Source organism: Cephus cinctus, unplaced genomic scaffold, assembly GCF_000341935.2.
Source record: "Cephus cinctus unplaced genomic scaffold, Ccin1 Ccin1_scaffold0005, whole genome shotgun sequence".
NCBI lineage: Eukaryota > Metazoa > Arthropoda > Insecta > Hymenoptera > Cephidae > Cephus > Cephus cinctus.
The window spans coordinates 53,710-68,451 of NW_014332756.1; the positions used below are offsets into that span (position 1 = coordinate 53,710).

Below are 14,742 nucleotides of genomic sequence, written 5' to 3' on the forward strand. Positions count from 1 at the left end.
GAATGGCCGAGAGCCGCGTGAAGAAGCGGGTCGGCCCAGTGATCGATTCGGAAGACGCAAAGGGACTTTGGTAATGGGGGTTTTAGGCGAGGATGCCTTCTCCCCATCATCGTCTTCTTGGTCATCGTTATCTGAAATCATCCATATCGCGGGAGATACGAGCGCTCGTGATTCTCGGTGCGTTTTTCAATCAAGGGTGGCTACTAGTGATAGTAGCCTCAAGGTGGTGGCGGTGGTGGTACCGAGTGTCCCAAGGGAAGAAATTCCCAAGGAGGATATCGATAAGGGATCATCATCAGGATATCAGTACGCACCGGGTGTGCGTGATAGTAATCTCAAATATATCACTGATAAGAGATCCAGCAAGGAGGATACTGACGACATTATCAAGTATAGTGAGGACAGAGTGTACTCGATTGATAGTGAGAATCGCGAAGAGGAGCTGGGCGAGGATATCAGGAAGAGGAGCTGGCCCCGTACTCGAAGAAGAAGAATCTGTACGGTGGGAGAGGAGAGAGAGACAGAGGTTAGGTACGCCGACGTCGGCGACGTCGGCGTCGTCGAAGGGGGTGGCGGTGTTCGGAGGTGACTCAACGCCGAGATGCCCCTGCGGAAATGGCCGCGAGTACCGGAAGTCCAGCCGGAATATCGCGGGAGGACCTCGACTGTAATATTATTTATTATCGCCATCCTGCTGCACGTGTCCTTTGGGCCATTACTGATAGAAGGAAGACAGAGCGGCCACAGGTCCTGTCCCGGCTGTCCCCAGCAGCATCATCACTCAGCATCCTTCTCGGCGTCCTCGTCGTCATCCTCGTCCTCCACTTCAGGATCCACCTCTTCGCTTTATCCCGGTGTCAAGGACGCCCCGAGTCCTGATGACCTCAGACTCGAAGCCATCAAGCATCAGATCCTCACCAAGTTGGGTCTCAGGAGTAGGCCCGACGTGAACCGCACCCTGGCCTCTGTGCCGAGATACCTCGCGCTAGAGACCTTATACAGGGCAGAGGCTCAGCCGCCACTTCCAAGATCATCGTCAGGACGTAATCGAGCACCTCACCAGGATGAGGATTACTCCCCCACCGAGAGGACAACCACACAGGGACCCACTAGCACACCGTATTATACTTATCAGCGTGCATCATCATCGTCATACTCGTCCTCGTCGTCATCCTCCCAGGATTTTCATGAAGCTCAGGACGACGTTGATGACTTTTACGCGAGAACCTCGGAGATCATCACCTTTGCCGAACCCGGTAGGTGCAACGTTATCCTTCAGGAATTATCATTGTTATTACCACCTCGCTCTTCATCTAGTCCCTCTTTATCACCCCCCTATCACCCTCTCTCTTTCTCTCCCTCTCGTCTCATACTTCTCTTACTTTCTTACACTCCATACACAGTTTACCATACTTTTTAGCGCCGGCGCCATTACCATCGTGTAATTGACCACGTCCGGCTTTACTCACGGCTTTTATTCTCCTGCTCAGCATTCTAAAACTGTTAAACGTCACACGTATCTCATACGTGTACTCATTAGCATATAAGTACCCAACAGCATCACACATGATACCAGAGCACAGAAGTCTATTGACCAATATCAAAACCCTACTGCTCCATGTTTCTTGAATCAGTTAATTATTTCACACGCCAAATCAATCTTTGCCACACCTAATCATTTTTATCGATTATCGTTATCCCTGGTATCAAAAAAAGTCCTATACTTTCTTAATAGTAATTCCAAGAAGTTTGCAAAGGTCGTCACTGACTCTGTACCGAATGCATGCGGCCACACGCCTCGAGCCACGTGGCCACCACCCATGGGTGTCGCGGAACGGTCTATAGTAACGTATACAGTTCACTAACTTATATGTAACACGTGTACGAACGTACGTAGACAATGGCAATAAGAGCATTGGATACGTAAAGGTAGGATCGTTGACGTGACCAGTAACTATATTTAAGGTATAGTAATATTTATATATACATATATATATATATATGTATATATATATGTATATATAATCATTATAGCATACCATATGCTACTGTACGCAATATATCTGGTACTGACCATAGATACCGATTGACATTACGTTAATGCAGTACATAGAATATATACAGGTCAGGTAATCTTATTGGAAATAAAACATAAATATTAGAAATTCCTACAGGAATGGCAGAGATGATGCTTCGAGATATTCCAAAATGGACCAACAGTTAATTCGCGAGATAAGACAGATTGAATCTACGATTAGGCCCTTATCATCTGTATTGACAATTCTCCTTGCATCTACGTGACTGGATTAGCAAACTACGTTGTATACATACCGAGGGGACTATAGAGATAATTTCGTATCTGTAATTAGATTGTTTTTACGTCACTTTCTGTATATAAGGCTCAGTGCAAGTTATTGACTATACTCAGTGTATTAGCAAGCCTCAGGGGTCCATAAAACGACGTTCAGGAAATTCATCAGTTTTAAATCAGTTTGACCCAGTTTGATAATTTTCAGTAACTCGCAAAGTTTGGGCCGCGTTACAGCTTCCGTATTGTTTCTGTTTTTTTTTTTTTCAAAGACGATACCAATCTTCTATGAAAATTGCCTCTGATATGCAGCGTTTGAATTCTAAAAGGCGGGCATGATTAATGCTTAATATACCATCTCATATCCATTTCAAGATGTACCATTGATTCTATCATTATTACTTGATTGATTTAATAATTTTATTATCATCCGCAGCATATATACATATATATACCACGTCAGTTTCTCTCTCAGTGACTCGGTGATATATTTCTCCAATTTTTTTCCTCTTTTTGGGAACCGCAAGTGCATGCTCCATACGTACGTGGCGCCTGTGAATAGTGCTCCGGCATCTTCAGGATACACTAGGGTGGCTGGCCCTGTACATCCTAGGATACTTGCCAAGAATCATCTGCTGCAATTAATTAGTAATATCCGTGGCTTGTTTTACGATCTCTGGTGGATGAGAATTCCTGGGAGGGAAGAAGAAAACATATACAATCGGCTCGACGAAGAGTAGGAGATATAAATTCATACCTAGTTAAAATATGCAAAGGGTATGCAAGATCGAGAATCTAGATGATCTTCGTTCATTAACGTTAGACAGAGCTTTTCGACCGAGAACTTCTGGACCGCGAACAGCATCCTTTAGAAGAGCGTGGTAACAGGGGGCGAGTGAGAGACAGGAGAGAGGAAGAGAGACAGCGAAGGTAAACGGAGAACTGAGTTTCGAGTACTCGTCTAATTTTCTTGGTGTAGAGCATGTCCACGTTCTAGCGGATCCATCAACTGTTGCTCCCAGGTAAAATGGTCCAGACCCACCGGAAGCTGTGCTAGATAAAATAAGATTAAAACAGTGACGGTTATTGCATCTGACAAGGGCACGGGAATAGAGGATGCGTGGAAGAAATTGCTACTGTCACTGCAGGAATATTAAAAAATGGGGAGGGAGAGGGATTGGCAAAGGGATGGAAAGTATAAATGGTACGTAAGGGTTGTTACCTGAACCAAAGTTGTACGAGATCTACGAGGGTGGCTTAATAAACAATCCAAGGCAAGTCACCCCCGTCACTGAAATGTATAATACCCTCCAACCTACCATTCCCACCCTCCCGACCATACCAAGGTGTGCTCCAAATCCATCAGAAGCCCAATCCCCTCTGTGCCATCTACCTCTATCTACGAGAATGAAGGTCCCTCTACCAAGGCGATGCGTCCACGTGGTTCACAGGGGTTTGTAGGCAGTGCCCAGTTTGGTTTCTGTCAAGTTGACATAACTTAAACGTGAAAACTTAACGTAAACATAAACAAACATAAACATGAATAACGTTAAACATATATGACAGTTCTATACGTATGAAACGTAATACATAAGACAACCCCTAATAGAATTTTATCTGTCTTGAGAATTAACCTCTCTTTGACACTGCCTCCAAACCAAGTGGTCCCACTTCGCTCGTTTCCTTGGTTAAAAGGAGATAAGATACCATGAAAATGATAACGAGAATTCACCGGTTTTTAACCGGTTGAAAGCGTTTCTTCTCGTTAACGAAACTGTTTGAGATGAAATGACACGGGTAGTACGATAGGGTATGGCACGAAATGGTATGGTATGGAATGGGATGGGATGAAATGGAATGGGGCAGGGTCGAACTCATGGACGAACGAGCCGACGGATAGGAGGACGGCTGGCGCCTGTAGTCAGATCGATGCACGTGGCTCCAGCTGGGCGCCGCTCTTCGTACGTCTCCTACTCCCTTTATTCCGCTTTATTCCCTCTTGACTCCCATCCTGCCGTTACACTCTGTCCAGGATGTCTCCTACTACGTATGAACGTACGCAGACACGTAGTAACTGTGCACTACGTACAAGTCAGAGCGTACTGAAATACGTTATCGAAAAAGATGAACGCACTTACGGACGAAGGCAGCTACGTTTACGTATCCGAAACGTTGGATAAAAATTTATATGTTATTGGGATAGCAGCAATTGTCAGGTTAGGTTGCATTATAACAGGAATAAGGGTGGTACCAGTATAATAAGAATATTAGTATAAGCAGTAGTTGACTATGCTGATTACATTAGCGAGGTAGGACACCTTGGATGACGTAGACTAGGGCGGGGGTGATAAACGTCTAGGGGGTGCTTTTCTTTTTGTCGTAATTTTTTTTTGGATGTTTCAACCTTTTTTTTGTTAAGCGTTCGGGTAGGTGATTTTTATTGGAATGCTCCTGAGTCGAGAATATGGGATTTTTGGATTGCGCGATTTTTACGAATTTTTTATATCTTGCGTGAGTGCGAGAAAGACGGTCTCATGGGCGGCTACGGGCGTTAGAGAAGGACAGACGTATACGTCGAATAAAATTGTGCATAAGTGAAAATAAAATCCTTTGGGAAATTGGCTGTATCGTGGGTGTGACTTTTATAATGGTTGTAACTTTTGAGCCATTTGATATATCGCCGATGTTTCCACGATACTTGATATTTTGATGCTGTTCACCATTTTTGAAATTCTCATTGTTCCATTGCCGTTCTAGGAATTTTGATCGTCGACGTTAAAGTTTCAACTTTTTTGTAATCGATAATGGTCCAAATATCACGTTAATAATTTGAAACCTTGAAACAGTATTGCGAAATCTCAGCGAAATTGAGCATCGCACACGTGGCCGCTGCTGGAGTACTCCCTGTCGACGACCACGTGGGTGATACATCCAGATCAGGGTTAGCACACTTGTCTATACCATACGACCCTTCTACTTAGGCTAGTCAATCGTTGAACCCTATATAGTCAGCCCTATACGACTTGCTGACTATGTACCTAGTATAGTCACAGTCAAGTGGCAATTATAGTCAGTACCGACCGATAGTTCCGATCGGTCAGTGATAACGTTGATAGAAATGTATATACGGGGCTGCTAGGAAGGTTGGCTGGTGAGGTGGTACTGCTTAGGTAGGAGGGGTGGGCTGATGGGTGGGGGAGGGACTAAGAGAGGTCAAGGTTCCAGCGGAGCTAAAGGAGATATCGAGATGTACATATAGACATATGCGTATAGAAATAGAAGAGAGACATGTATATACGTACGTATATATATATTGGCAGTTTCAGAAACTACATGGATTTTCCCGACCCCTGTACTAGGGTTACTTGCGAAATGACGAAGAGTCTTTCTATCCCCTTTCGTTTTCTTCTCTTTCCCACTCGTTCCACGAATTTCCTTCTTTCTCCATCGGCAAAAGTTCTCACGAGAAACGCTGCGTCTGCAATGGTTTAGGGAAAGGGCGGGGAAGGGTGGAGCAGAAGGTAGAACTATCCAGAGTACGATAGTCTCGGCGTAGGACATTCTTTGAAAGAGAAAAAAAAATAAAATGAAAAGTATCTCGACGCTATCTTGCCTCGGGAAGTCTAGCGTTAGATTTTCGTGCACGAGACGCAATTTGGACGCGATTAAAATAAATCGGGTGCCATTTTACTTTGCTGACTAAGATTATTACGCTTCTTCTGAGTCCTCGTGTCGTTGCATTTGAAATTATGCGTTTGGTGCTTCAATTGCGTGGTCACCGGCTTACTCGGTCGGTAATAGTAGAACATCGGGGATTCCCCTGAAATACTGCGAGATGGAACGAGGTAACGATATACGTCGGTAACCGTGTACTTTATTGAGAGAGAATTTATTTAGCGGACCCAGATCCGGCCACTACTCCCCATTGTACATGGTGTCTTAAATGGAGTTGGCGACGAGCCCCTGTACGAGGTCCCTGATGTGCGACGCGTTATTTATAATACTCGACACGATCTTATTGTGAAAATCACGAGGAGTTACCAGATCTTATCGTTGTTCGCCATCTATGTAAATTTTTTATTTCGTGCCCGTTACTCGCTATCGAAATTATCCGACGGATCCCACCTGGGGAATCACTGAGGGCTAGTGAAATTTATTTTTTTTTAATATCAAAGTCCTGCGTTTATTTTACTCTTATCATAATTCTCTTTTACGTTATAAGCATTCAATTTTACAAACACTAAGATCTACTGGAAAGTCTCATCAGCGTCTCTCTGTGTTTTAAACACCAATCGAGTCTGACGCCGTAGAGTAATTTTTTTCGTTTTGGAACGCCTTTCAGGAACACCGCACTGAGCCACCGTTCAAGTAGAAGCCAATTTTCCTGAACGCACTGGGACGCTTACTGGACACCGCCTCGCATCCCTATGAACGTGCAACAGCCGGAATCGCGATTTTCGTTTAGGCGACAAGTTTTGTCAGTGTAAATCGGCTATAGTGTAGCTGAGAATAGTGTCGCATTGCGGCACAACGAAACCGAATTACCGACCTCGAAAAATTGACCCCTCACCCTCTGATCCTCATGCCCCACTACCCCATCGCCATCCTGACAACCCCGTTGACCCGTAAGAAATCCTAAATTAAATTTTTACGTATTACTTAACATTTTTGAAAATACCGAAACTCACTGGCTTTTTATATAAAAAATTAAGTGACGTCACTCAGGTAAAATGGACCTTTTTGAATTTTCATTCTTATGGTATCACTTATTGCTTCCGCTTAAGTCTGTAAATCTTCAACTTGTAGCCCGCTGACTTTTCGGCGATCAGTTGCACATCGGCTGTATATCATTGGGCATAAATGAAGTGGGGCGCCGATCTTGGCCGTTCTGACTATCGAGTCGAGTTGCGTAATAATTGGCATGTACTTTATACGCGTTCCTAAAATTGGCACAAGACGCCGTGATAATGGCTTAATGCTCGAAGTTGCGTTATCATTCGTCGCCAGGACGGGAACGTCGCACAATCGTCCTCAGTTTTGGTCCACCCTTGATGACCTTATACCTATATATATACAAAAATAAAAGAAAACGATAATACTGCCTAACACGAACGATATCGAGATAGCATTACTCCTTTGGCAAGGAAATTTCTTTTTACGACATCTCGGGGAAGTACCGATTTTCCTGCTGATTTAGGGACTTCCACTATCTAATGAAAGGACGGTACCGAAGAGATTTTCTACAGGAAGGCTTTCGCGTGAGCGTCTGTGAGTGTTGCTGCTATATAAAATGGCAATAAATCGTTTTGCTATAGAACTTGTAAATTCCTGAGCTCGTCATTTCCGCTGGATTGACATTAGACAGGAAATGACGGACGTTGATGGTTTTTTTTTTCAACTCAAAAGTTTCTCAATCGCGTACAGTAATGGGACGATAATTGTAATAGGAATATCAAGGGGTTGAAAGTTAATAGGTGCCAATTGTGCTCAAGCCCTGCGCAAATGTTGCTAGAGGGGTGAAACTTTTGAAACGAGTTTACAATGCTAAAAGAAGTAGATTCTGAGCGCGGAGCTGTCAGACTGCAGGGATTTCAATAATGCGTATCCAGTAGGTACGCAATCAGGTAGTCAGACACTGCCTAAGTGATGTCTCGTTTAAATCTCGGAGGGTCGTCGACTGTATGGGGTGAGAAAAGACCTGGGGTATCTTGTCTACCGTGTACGAGGGATAGAGGTGAGCTTAGAATGGGGTGGCCAGAACGAAAAAGAGAAAAGGAGAGAGGGGAAGAGATAGATAGATAGAGAAGGAGAGAACAAGAAGGAGGAAGAGAGATAGTAGTAATAGTCAGGCAGTCGGGCGGGCAGACAGTCAGGCTGGCAAGGTTTAAGGGATGGTCGAGGGTTGGTGGGTTTCCATGAGGGTGGCAGACGGGCGGCAGACGCATCGCGCTTAACCCCCCACTCCCCCCCCCACCCCCGGGGAAGTCCGTGACTCACCAAACCGTTAAGGGATGAAACCGCCCCGCTTTTGCTATAGTATATACATATATACATGCATACAGAAATACGCGCACGTACAGATATATGCGCAAGGGTATATACAGACCCCTACTTCTCTTTTGCTTCTCGTCTCAACCCCTTACAGACTTCCATATACATTCGCAACTCATCCGTTGTACATACATACACGTGATGGGATACCTATGCATCCCTCTGAATCACATAGCCACGCTGCGTTATATCTTAAGCAAAACTTTTACAGCTTTGACCAAAATGGACGTTCAGTAAAATCATTTTAAGAAATGTTAAATTTTTCGCAAGATTCTCAAATTTCGAATATTCTCGTACTGCAATAATTCTCATTATTCAGAGTTTCTTAACACGTAATATCGTTTCTGCCGTTCCATAAGAAATTATTTGCGATTTCGCTCAAATCTTCAGGTTTAAAGAATTTGCGAACATGTTCGACGTTACGCGTTCTGCTATTAATGTCAGTGTAGCGAAATTTATTTATTCGAGTGCATCGTCTTCCGTGTGGCTGTTGTGATTCTTGCAGTTTCCGTTCTCCGCGTGAGCGCTGGCGACGCATTTACAATGTGTATAATTATTAAAGCACTGTGTAATGGTAATGAGAATACACGAATATTAGGTCCGTTCGTGGAAGCATTTTTACGTGCTCTGAAGCAATATAGGCGTGTTCGAAAGAGAGCCGAGAGCGCATAATGCATCATTGTTTCTCTGTTTATTGCATGCATTTGATCGAGACATAACACGCTCTCAGCGCTCTCGGCTCATGTTCGAACACACCTTTAGTGCTTCGTAGCACGTAAAAACACTTCCACGAACGGACCTATTGTGTTTTATACGTATTTCTTAACAAAATAAATTTCAGTGACACTAGCGACCCTGCGGACGCCCGTAGAATCATAACTTTTACTAAGCGATTGCTGCTTTGCGGACGAGTTGCCAGAAATGTGTAGAAGACGGCTCGCAGTAGAATCTTTACGATTGGGATAACCACCCCTCTGAAGCCATTCCATGCCCGACCACAGTTTCCAACATCCGCGGACTTGTCCGGATTTGTTCCTTTTGCGGCACTTCGCGTTTTGCTGCCAGCCTCACCCTTTCTCATCCGCCCTAACCACGCTCCGCGACTATCTTCATTTCCATCTTCCTTACTACCGCTACCCTCTTCTCAGGGGATGACTGATCTTGGATGCTTTGTTGGGAATCTCTTACTTCCAGCTGTACCGATAAATCATCAAACTAACCCCTAATCTGGGGATAGTTTACGTGCGCTCATACACGGGGTGATAGAAACAGGTTGCGGACAGAGTTAGGGGAATGGGGAACGACACAACAGAATTCCTAGTTACTGTTAGAATAATGCTCAGCCGATAAAAAAGGACGGGTGTGATATGCCGAAATGATCGTCTATCGATCGCTATTTCTTACGTGCGTGAAATAAATAAATATCGTGTGACCCGGAGTCGTGTCCTCTCTGACACGCAAGCTCCGTTCGATTGCCCACAGATTAATTAATAAATTAAAAGAAAAATGCCGGATGCACTTCGTGTGTCAGAGATCTGTGCTACATGAATGTCTGCGTTAACAGACAATCCCTGTCGATGTATGATATTCAGTATTGCTACTTTCTCGTGCAATCTTATTTTTCATAGCATACAGACAATATGTTGCATGGGGAAGATATGCACGCATGCGTTCATCCCTGTAGTAGATGCGCAAACATGAGATACAATTTACTGTCAATCCATCGCTTGTATGGGAAGCGACGTTCATATGTCAATCGTAAAACTGTCAAGCTCCCGCAACGCGCATGGAAAAGAAATCACGTTGCTAAATCAGCTTAGGAGTCTTCTGGTGTGAACATCGAAATCACACGCGAAGCTGGCCTAGGGAGAAATGAGAAAAACAAATTGACACATAAGAGAACCGCATGAGGAAAGAAATGACTGTTGCTACTTTGCTTACCAAGGAACGGTTTTCCGTCAGAAATGTTTGTCCTGCTGGAAAAATGTACGTTGTAAATATATTTTTTTGCATCTCTTCTTCTTCAATCCACACTCCATTTTTCTCTATTCTTTTTTATTTTTTTTTTACTTTCTTACACTCCCCAATCGGCCTATCCGCACTGCTGTCCATAATTCAACCGAAAAGGGCAAAGCGACACTTCGAAAATAGGGTCAACGGCGTGCAATGGGCCAACCTCGGGACAAATTTGATTTGCAAATGGGGCCTAGGGACAAAAACTGTAATTTTCTCTCGTTTGTTCAGAGCGAGAATAGAAAAAGTTCATAAAGAGTGAGTGAGAGAGAATCGATGACTGATTCATATCGAGGTCCAAAAAAATGGTGGTGATGCATGATGTTATTTGCAAAATTGTTTTCTTTCTTTTACGAAAAAAAAAAAAAAAAAAGAATAAACTATCATTCGCTAACCATATCTTTCTTGTTTGAATTTCAGGGAGAACACTGAATGGTCAACCTCTTCTCGAATTTCCCATGTCAAGCGGCGAGCCAGCCCTAGAGCCCTTGCGAATAAAACGTGCCACTCTCTGGGCGAGGGTTGAGCTGAGGCACAGTCATCATTATCAACATCATCGAACAGGGCAGAACAATCAAAGAAACATCACGCTTTGGGTCTTCAGGGTGAGATGCGGTAATACAACGCATCTCCGCGGCAAGGTATACCTAGAATCATTTTATTTAAAGGCCATCAGTCAATTTGAAACTTTGATCAATGCCTGACGATGTGAACCAGTATTGGTACCGGTGATACCAACAGTGGTACAAGTGGTACCAGTACGTTATTAACGATTTTATTGTATTTATTTGCTATTTAATCGCATTATAACTTATGACTATTCATCAAAGCTTATATTTATTTAATAGAACCCAGAACACCTAAGAGGTTTCCTAACCCTTCAAATCTGACCCATGTCAATAAACGGCCAGTCCAAATTTTAAAGTTTCAAGCTTTTATCGTTAAATTTGTACTCACGATGTATAACCGCCTCTCAGTAATAATAATTAAGCTCCTACAATTGTCTGATCATAAATAATAATCATTCTCCAGGAATTGGGCCATCACCTGGAGATGGCCACGTCGCTTGCTGTGAATGTGGCGCAGCTCGGCTGGCAGAAATTCGACGTTACCAGGGTAGTCAGTGGCTGGTACACGGCTACTTCGAACTCACCCAAAGACAAGCTGACTCTTCTTGTCGATTGTACTGGATGTGGGATGCATGTGCATGTATCGACATTCGAAGGACAAGCGCCACACGTGATAGACGCGTCGACTAACAAAAGAGGTACGAATCGCAGCGCGGACTCTGAATTAGATTTTAATTAATAATTAAAATAATTTAATTCCAATTGTTATACCTCATCCTCTGTCCTTCAGTCACAGAAGATCCTGACAGACCCTTCCTGGTCGTGAGGACAGATCCAGCAGCAGTGAAACGTGTCAGAAGACGAGCAGTCGAGTGTAGTGGCGCCATTAAGGGTCAATGCTGCAAGCAGCGCTTCTACGTCAGTTTCTCGCAACTCGGATGGGACGATTGGATAATAGCGCCGCAAGGGTGAGCTTGATACAATGATTGATTGGCTGATTAATTAATAAAATAGATTTATCGAGATGGAATAACTTTCTAATTTGTCTCCAGGAGGCCACAAACCCTCATACGTTTTATTAACCGCAATTGGATCCTTTCAAACGAATTACCCTGCAGCCGCCATTATCCCTGATAGTTGTTACGCGTGCGATATGCGCACTCTGGTGGAGTTGATTAGCACTAACAATTCGAACGATCAATTAACTGACATCTAATGTCACTCAACTGTTAACCTCGTCCGCACTTTATACGGGCGACTAGCCACTCTGGAAAACTGCCAATATTTTCGGGAATGCTCCAGGCGTATCCTGGAATCATGGTGGCTCTAATACTCTTTCTCCGTCTCTCCTTCCTTCTTCCCCTCATCCACAGAACTTGACCTAACATTCCCAGTCTATATATAAGACAGCACTATAACGAATATAATTCCTCTCCCCAAAGACCTAAGAATATTAAAACACTGACCGGTAACAAATTACTTGGGCTTGCTCGAAAGAGTCTCATAAAATTAATCAAACATCAATCTATCCTAACGTCCTACCAGCAAGATCTCTGCGATGATCGTAGGTTGCTCACGATAAGCTTGGCTGTATTTGTATTACCCTAGCCACATGTGAACACGCAACACGCAGGTACTTAACAGTCATTCGTAAGGCATCGGTAGAAACCAATATACCTGATTGGAGAGCAACGTCCGACCAGTGTCCACAGTAAAGCCGGAATCATTGAAGAGGCAGTCAGAGAATCCCTAAAGAGCAAAAAAGAGAGAATAAAAAAATAAAGAAAAGGAATAACATGGTAAAAAGGGGACGTAACGTACACCCCGACTACAAGCGCAAGGGTGATACCCTAAGCCACCCTGACGAACACGATCGACGTGCTACTTACCAGCTTCTACATTGGTGCCTCCATCGCTAGGAAGGCTTGTAGGAAATAGCATCGGAGTAAAGTATCGTCCGGAGCCTCGTTTGTAGGGCGTCGTGAAACCCGATCATCGAATGACAGCATGTAGGATCAACCCTTAACGTTGCCACTATACTCAGCCTTCCTGTCATCCATTATCCACTAGGGCCAATCCTGACACTCCACTTCGCTTACCTTTCTCTTCTTTGACGCTTATGTCTCTTCTTTGTCTATCCAGGTATTACGCCAATTACTGCAGGGGTGACTGCGCAGCAGGTCACAGGACGCCGGACACCTTTCTCAATTACTACACCCACGTGATCGAGGAGTACAGGAAGATGGACAGGCTCGCAGGGATGCAGCCGTGTTGTGCTCCCTTGAAATTCTCTCCGATGTCCCTCATCTATTATGGACCGGATTCCAATATCATCAAGAGAGACCTGCCGAAAATGGTAGTGGATGAGTGTGGCTGTCCCTAATGAATGTTCGAGAAACATGTACACGCGAATTGAACGCCCTGCGCGCTACAGCGAGATACACCGTAAACTAAGCATGCGAAAAACACCAGTAAGCATGTATCAAATCGGATATACGTAATCGAAAGAGGGGTGTGTATCTCCCTGATTATTTCTATTTCACGGCTTGCGGGTGGGGGGAGGGGAGGGGGGAGTAGCACTGTAACGGCTTATCCCTTGAAAAAGGTTAGAAGTTATAAACTAACCCAACCTAACCTAAAAGCTAGTTAAATGCAATATGAAATTAGAGCCATGGGCTCGTGTATTGCGTGATTCTAGTGTCGATGGAGGTAGGGAAGGGAGGTGTCAGGAGAGGGGAGCTTCTACAAGAGGCGCGAAAATTAAAAAATAAGAGATCGACACCTGAACGTTCTATCGATGTTCCACGAACGTCCCGCGGATGATGCTATTTCGTTATGAAATGACGCGTTGCGAATGCCGGACACGTTAGGTCACTTTCTAGAATATGCTGTCGTCCGTGCGCGAGTTTTTGTTCTTGTTTCTTGTTTGGTATTTTTTGTTTGTTTTTCCGAGGTTCCTGTCAAAACCGCCAGGTAGCCGCGTGGACAAAATGATGGCGCTCGTAAACTGTGTCTGGACTTATAGAAGACCGTTATATAATATTATTACGTGTCAAATCGCGTCGCGAGCGGCAAGGTGTTTTTGAGAAGAAACTTAGCTAGGATAAAAAATTTGTGCGGTTTATCGAGTCGCCCACTATATACGATGTTAATTCGTATTATTGTTATTATTAGTTAATAGCTAGTTATCATCATGATTATTATGTCGATTATTCGACATTGTCACTGTCGTGGGTGAGCGTGATCGTGACGATTTCTACAAATAAAAACGATTGTACCAAAATTCTTATCCGTGAGTCTGTTTTTTGGGTAAGAATGTCCACGCGAGGTGCGAGCTTGTCAATGCAAGATAACCATACGGATACGTAGTAAAATTTAAATAAATAACTGCAAAAGAATTCAAATGGATTATTAGAATAGAAATTTGGGAAAATAGGGGTGTGTATTGAAATGATGGCGGCGGATGCGTGTGAGCATTGAAATGTCAAACGTAAAAATAAAATGAATGACTGAGTGTGTGAGAAAGAGAGCGAGAGAGCGAGAGAGAGAGAGAGAGAGAGAGAGAGAGAGAGAGAGAGAGAGAGAGAGAGAGAGAGAGAGAGAGAGAGGAAGGATAGAAACGAATAAAAAGAATGCGAGAGATGGGGGGGGGGGAAGGGGAAGAGAATGAGACGTATAACGAGAGAGAAAGCGAAAGTGCTTAGTTCATTAATTAGCTGCGATCGTAATTAAAAACTCTCGAGTATGTGTATATATTATGCGATGAAAAAAAAAAGAGAGAAAAGAAAAAACAATAACAAC

At 43.8% G+C, this 14,742-nt stretch overlaps 1 protein-coding gene across 1 annotated transcript; it reads left to right on the forward strand.

Annotated features, from left to right (window-relative positions):
* Positions 1–569: 569 nt before the first annotated feature.
* LOC107266830 (inhibin beta chain) lies at positions 570–14,525 on the forward strand. Its single transcript, XM_015737779.2, has 5 exons — positions 570–1,256; positions 10,793–11,013; positions 11,405–11,639; positions 11,732–11,909; positions 13,084–14,525. The coding sequence occupies exons 1-5, from the start codon at positions 602–604 to the stop codon at positions 13,322–13,324; spliced, it is 1,530 nt and encodes a 509-aa protein (XP_015593265.1). The 5' UTR covers positions 570–601; the 3' UTR covers positions 13,325–14,525.
* Positions 14,526–14,742: the final 217 nt, after the last annotated feature.

Coding starts and splice junctions, on each gene's coding strand:
- LOC107266830 (XM_015737779.2), top strand. CDS start 602: ATGCCCCTGCGGAAATGGCCGCGAGTACCGGAAGTCCAGCCGGAATAT. Junction 1,257..10,792: donor CATCACCTTTGCCGAACCCG/GTAGGTGCAACG, acceptor TTTGAATTTCAG/GGAGAACACTGAATGGTCAA. Junction 11,910..13,083: donor TGGATAATAGCGCCGCAAGG/GTGAGCTTGATA, acceptor TTGTCTATCCAG/GTATTACGCCAATTACTGCA.